Consider the following 6,359-nt stretch of genomic DNA (forward strand, 5'->3'; position numbering starts at 1 on the left):
GGATCCTTTTATTTTATGCAAGGGCACTTTATATGTACACCATGCAACCGAGGATAGCTGCAATGCAAGTAAGGGAGAATGTGACACACCTACGAATACGCAGAGCACAACCAGGTATAAGATAGCAACCAGCTGGCAAAGGCGAACATCATAGAGGACACGTGGCAATGATGACATGGCAACAAGATTGATGATGTGGCAGTGGTGATATGGCATTGATGACATGGCAATCGGGTGCAAGTGGTTGACAATAGTACTACTAGCTGACTAGGAGCATTGGTGCATATATACGTGGGTAGTCAAATCGTCATATTCATTTGCTTTCCTAAACATTGTACTTCACAAAGCCTTTCTCTGAAGTCAAAGTGCTAGCCGGGAGTGAGGTAGTACGCCACAAGGTTGTGATTTGATGTCTTCTTGTCCTTGAATTTCAGTTGTATTGCTTCTTCTTGTACATACTTCTTGTACATAATACAATGCAGTAGTTTAGGACTCTGTGTACTGCATGTGTGATTATGCCGCACTCTTCTTTCTATCTAATCCTAGCACATAGGCGCAAGTGTTCTACATGCCAACAAATAATACTAATAAACAAGCAATGATTGCATCAATGTGAAAAGGAGTCCACAAAGAATGTAGTCCCTTCAAATTGAGCATACCAAATCAAGTAGGTTCGACACAATATAGAACTGATACACTTTTCAGAGCCACAAATTGGGCACAAAATCATGAAGAATAGGTAGAATAATAAGGTTAATCCAAGGTCTCAGTTGGCCACAGCTGCTTCCAAACAGATATCTCTCCTTTGAGGTACAGTTTTCGAATGCCAGCATAAAACCCTTCAGTCTCATTACCTTCTTCTCGGTGTGTTTGCCTATTCACAGCTGTTCGCCTCCATCGCGAACCCGCTGCATATTGATTGAACTCTAACCACACAGTGCCTGCAAGAAAGAGAGATTTACTACCATGAATGGCAGGATGGTATCCCACAGCTTACACTTCACAACAAAACCAAAGGCCAGCCCAAGCCTCTACTTCTACTACAAATTGCTCTTCTGGCCATGAAAAGGTGAAGAAATTCTCACCATCCAAGTGACAGCGACAACATTGAGACACAGTTATGCAGAGGTCAGAGTGACCCACAACTCCATACCACCACCCTGCACATGTAGCCATGACTTCATAAAGCCTTCCTAATTAACACGGTGTGAGTCATCATGGCTTTTTAAACTTGCTGGCATTAAAAATGCTGCTGATTACCATAAGGAAAGTCCTTATTCCTTCTCCATTGAACTTCCACATGATCACCAGGATGCAAGACATCTAAACAGTCCGTTACAAACAGCTCATGTGCTTGAATAGGAACAGGCGAAACACGCAATCTTTTCCACTGGACACCTTCTTCAGTAACCACCGTCCGAGAACCATGTGGCGGATACCTGCAAACGTGATGAATTTCACATTCAATGGTTGATTCAACTTATCACAAAACATTTTCGATTGAAGCAAAAGGCATGTATCTTACCTGGCCTTGAAGGTGTCAGTTTTACGATCATAGCTGAGTATAGCATCATAGCAGGAGAGTAAGAAACCAACATGGCCATGCTGTGATGCAGGCACGAAGCAGGCGTTAGAAACTAAGCAGGCTGATCCAATACAAGAAAGAGCACTTTGATATCTCAAAGACAGGATCAAGCTGTAGAATTAACGCTAAAAGTAGGTTTAGGGTTGAGGTTAAAAGGACATGCTCAAGCTGAGACAAAAATACATAACAATCAAAAAGGCTCAGCAAAAAGATGTCAATGCAAGGAAAGGCACCGCTAGTATACGGATGGGAAGCATAAGAAACTAGGATTGAGGTCCAAAACAATATCAATAGTGAAACCCACAATGCTGAAAAATGGTGAACTTAGGCAACGGCATTCAATCCAAAGTGAGATCAATCTCACACTCTAGAGTTGAGATTGGAAGTAAGGCTGAGGTGAGTTCAGGATTAGGGTTAGGGTTAGGTTTGGTTGAGGTTAGGGATGGACGGGGACTAGTGATAGTGCTAAAGTCCATAACAGGATTAGGGTTATAAGACAAACCAATGCCTAAATATAAGCACAAAAAAGCAAACCCCAGTGCAAAAGAGGTACTGCAGAGAATGTTAAGATGAGAGACAGTATTGGAATTAGGGTAACGGTTAGGACGGGGGTTTTCTGCTCATCCAACTTCAGAAACTTGAACTAAAGAAGCCAAGGTTGCACACCTCACGGTTGTAGACCTGAGCAGGGAAGGAGAAGGCACCCGTCTCCAAGGCACCATACCATGCCATGATCGAATCGGAGAGAACTCCTAATTGGGCCTTCTCGGAAATCCTAGACTTGAGCCCAAGCAGAGGCCATACTCGTGAGAAGGGCCACACCAGGGCCTTGCGAACTCTGTCTTCAATTGTGATGCTGCTGCCGCTATGGCTATGGCTATGGCTATGGCGGAGAGAGGCGCTGCTATTCTGCCATTCTTTCTGTGCAGCGGGGCCAACGATCTTCCCCCATTTGGCTTTGAAGAGGGGCTCCCAGAGATGGTCACTTCTGCAGAGGTCCCATAACTGCTTGCATACGCTTGCCGTTCTGCAAAGACTGTGAGGGTCCACCCTGCACAGAATCTCTTCCAGCACTAATTCTGGCAAATCGAGCAGGGAAAGCCTCCCTTCTTCATCATCTTCTTCCACGCTCTGCACCCTCGACAGATGCCTCCTCTGCATGCACATGGCGGCCAAAAGCTCCAAATCCTTGCCTCCCATCTGCACCTTCAGAGGCAACCCTAGGGCCCCTTGAATGTGCATGAAGAAACACCCTCGATCTGCGAAGGATCCGAAATTCGCAGAACCCTCACAAAGATCGATCTGTAGCCAAATTCAGACCCTAACCCTGAGCAGGCTTACTGTGTGCACTATCAGCAAAATAAGGAAACGCTTGTGATTAACAGCGTGCTCAATCTGCAGAGTTGAAGAATACCCTGACTCGAATTCGACAGGTGTCAAATGCCAAATCCTAACCCTGTTTGACGGGCAATGGAACTGCATCATCATACAAAAGCGGATTTGACAAGCAATCAGTCAGAATGCAAGCCCTAACCCTAAAACAAACGAGCCTTGAAAGAAGAAGATTGCAAAATCCTAACCCTAATTGGGGTCGATATGCAGAGAAGCAGGATGCAAGACCAGATGGGCAGATCAGAGCGGTAAGCCTCTAGGCGCGCTCTGACGTTAATCCAGCTCTGCTACAACAAAGCCAGACAAAGCACTGAGAAGAGTTGCCTGCGATACCTTTGTGTTGGAAGTTAGCATCAACTCGCCATGAGATTGCGGCATCTAATTAGGAGAGCAACCGTTAACTCAGCCGCGAACTGCAGCTTGACAGCCGAACCGTTCACCCCGCGCGCAGAAAACAACGGGCTATTGTACCCACTGCGGCCCGAGTTGACACAGGCAGCCTTGCCTTTTTCTTCAACGACACAGAGAGAGAACATTTTTCTCTACAAAACAAAATCTTTCGTTTTCGTTTGAAAATTTACTAGTATTGCATCCTCGCGTCTCCCTCTTTATAAAGGACCTGAGTTCAAGTCCCACCTTTGGTCGTATATGCCCTCCTGTTGCATTCTATCGACGTTAATACCTCTCTCTCTCACACACACATGCACATGACCCTCTCTCTGTCACGTACACACACACTCTCAAATGTTGAAACTCTCTCTCTCTCTCTCTCTCTGTCACGTACACACACACTCTCAAATGTTGAAACTCTCTCTCTCTCTCTCTCTCTCTCTCTCTCTCACATGCACATACATATACAGACTCGCTCTCTCTCTCTCACACACACATGCACACACTCCCTCTCTCTTCTTACACTCTCCCACATAGACACTCTCCCACACATAGAAGCACTCTCTCTCTCTCTCTCTCTCTCCCTCTCCCTCTCTCTCTCTCTCTCCCTCTCTCTCTCTCTCTCTCTCATGCACACATACACATGTAAATATATAGTATATACAATATTATGTTTTAGATACATATACCTATACATAGACACATATACTTATACATATATACATGTATTTAAAAATATAAATACAAACATCGACATAATTTAGTTAATTCTGATTAAATTTTAATGTGCAGAGATGGGTGATAAGCTGTGGTCACTTTTAAATATATAGATAGATATATCATACACACATCGAAACACACACACACACACACACATATACATACATATATGTATGTATGTATGTAAATAAAAACACACACATATAAATACATGTATGTATGTATGTATGTAAATAAAAACACACACATATAAATATATGTTTTCTATTTAATTTATATTTTATTAAAAGCTACTTTTTATTCTCTATCTCTCGCTCTCTTTCTCTCTCTTTTCACCCTCTCCCTCGTTACATCTCTCTCTCTCTCTCTCTCTCTCTCTCTCTCTCTCTCTCTCCAGGTCAGCCCCATCTCACTCTCTCTCAAGCATATTCTACACAGATGCAGATGTACGCACATGCATGCATATACTCTCTCTCTCTCTCTCTCTCTCTCTCTCTCTCTCTCACACACACACACACACACATATATACACACCGCATATACACTAATGCGAACACACACTCTCTCTTCCCACACAAATTATCTCCTACGTAGAAATTCTCTGCCTCTCTCTCTCTCTCTCTCTCTCTCTCTCTCTCTCACACACACACACACACATGTACACACCGCACATACACTAACGCAAACGCACACTCTCTCCTCCCACACAAACTATCTCCTACATAGAAATTCTCTCTCTCTCTCTCTCTCTCTCTCTCTCTCTCTCTCTCTCACACACACACACACACACACACTTAAATGGATTTACACACATATATATAATTTTAATTAATTAAATTTTAATGGTAGGGATGAGTGGTGAGGTGTACTCACTCTCAAATAAATGCATCTTACATGTAATGTCTCTCTCTCTCTCTCTCTCTCTCTCTCTCTCTCTCTCTCTCTCACACACACACACACAAATACACACACACACACACACATGCACATACACACTCTCTTTCTCTCTCACATACACATGCACACACTCTAGAATGTCGAAACTCTCTCTCTCTTACACACATGTACACACATGCACATATACTAATGCAAACACACACTCTTTCCCCCCCCCATACTCTCACACATAGACTTCCATGTCTCTCTCTCTCTCTCTCTCTCTCTCTCTCTCTCTCCCCCCCCTCCACTCACACACACACACACACACTCTAGAATGTCGAAACTCTCTCTCTCTTACACACATGTACACACATGCACATATACTAATGCAAACACACACTCTTTCCCCCCCCCATACTCTCACACATAGACTTCCATGTCTCTCTCTCTCTCTCTCTCTCTCCCCCCTCCACTCACACACACACACACATGCTATCTCTCTTCTCACACACACTCTCCCATGATATAGAAACTCTCTCTCTCTCTCACACACACACACACATACGAATGCACACACACAAACACACTTCTTTCTCATGCACACGTGCACTCTCTCTCTCTCTCTCTCTCTCTCTCTCTCTCTCTCTCTCACACACACACATGTAGATATATATTATCTATAGTATTATGTTTTATTATATTTAGAGACGTATACCTATATATACATGTGCATTTATAAAATAAATAAACACATATAAACATATATTTTTAATTAATATTAAATTTTAATACCTGGGAATGCATGATGAGGTGTGTTCACTCTTAAATAAATGTATCTTATATACAATGTCTTTTGTCTTCTCTTTTACATACATATGTGTGTGATTATGTGTGCACATACACACGTATGTGTGATTGTGTAATGTCTTCACGCAAGCATGAGTCGTGCAAGTGTCTTGATTGTGTGTATGTGTTAGTGTGTATTTGTTGTGTGTGTGTACATAGTGTATATGTTTTTATTTATGTGTTCCCATAGCGAGTGTCTGCATGTACGTATGTGTGAGCATGTGAATATACTCGTGTGTACATCTATGTGTGTGCACGTGTAGGTGCATATGTGTGTGTGAGTGTGTGCATGTTCATGTGTATGCATATGTACTTGTGTATGTGAGTGTATTTATATGCTTGTGTGCATGTATACACATGTGTGTATGTGCAAGCTTGAGTATGTGTGCAAGTGTGCATATCTCTATGTGTTGCACGTGTGTCCATGCGTTGTGAGTGTGTGTATGTATATTTGTATGCGTTGTGAGTGTATTTATATGCTTGTGTGCATGTATACACGTGTGTATACACGTGTGTATGTGCAAGCTTGAGTATGTGTGCAAGTGTG

General features: G+C 42.9%; 1 protein-coding gene across 2 annotated transcripts; it reads right to left on the reverse strand.

Moving 5' to 3' along the window:
* Positions 1-422: 422 nt before the first annotated feature.
* Positions 423-3,563, reverse strand: LOC147605818 (F-box protein At2g26850-like). 2 transcript variants are annotated; one of them, XM_086792587.1, is made up of 7 exons: positions 3,311-3,563; positions 3,000-3,061; positions 2,252-2,887; positions 1,526-1,605; positions 1,261-1,439; positions 1,086-1,160; positions 423-941 (listed from the first exon to the last, which is right to left on the reverse strand). In XM_086792587.1, exons 3-7 carry the CDS (start codon positions 2,825-2,827, stop codon positions 754-756), a joined length of 1,098 nt encoding a protein of 365 aa, XP_086648713.1. In that variant the 5' UTR covers positions 2,828-2,887; positions 3,000-3,061; positions 3,311-3,563; the 3' UTR covers positions 423-753. The 2 variants fall into 2 exon arrangements, with proteins under 2 accessions (XP_086648713.1, XP_086648712.1); XM_086792586.1 differs by having other exon boundaries at positions 2,252-3,061; positions 3,166-3,563.
* Between the last annotated feature and the right edge of the window lie 2,796 nt (positions 3,564-6,359).

The sequence above is a fragment of the Cibotium barometz genome, chromosome 58 (genome assembly GCF_041138505.1).
Source record: "Cibotium barometz isolate CiBa-2024 chromosome 58, ASM4113850v1, whole genome shotgun sequence".
In the NCBI taxonomy this organism is placed as follows: Eukaryota; Viridiplantae; Streptophyta; class Polypodiopsida; order Cyatheales; family Cibotiaceae; genus Cibotium; species Cibotium barometz.

What these genes read in the sequence shown, in the direction of transcription:
- LOC147605818 (XM_086792587.1), bottom strand. Translation starts at nt 2,827, where the DNA reads ATGCACATTCAAGGGGCCCTAGGGTTGCCTCTGAAGGTGCAGATGGGA. An exon ending in GAATAAGGACTTTCCTTATG is followed by an intron (nt 1,161 to 1,260) that starts GTAATCAGCAGC and finishes CTACATGTGCAG; the next exon opens with GGTGGTGGTATGGAGTTGTG. An exon ending in TTGTCGCTGTCACTTGGATG is followed by an intron (nt 942 to 1,085) that starts GTGAGAATTTCT and finishes TCTTTCTTGCAG; the next exon opens with GCACTGTGTGGTTAGAGTTC.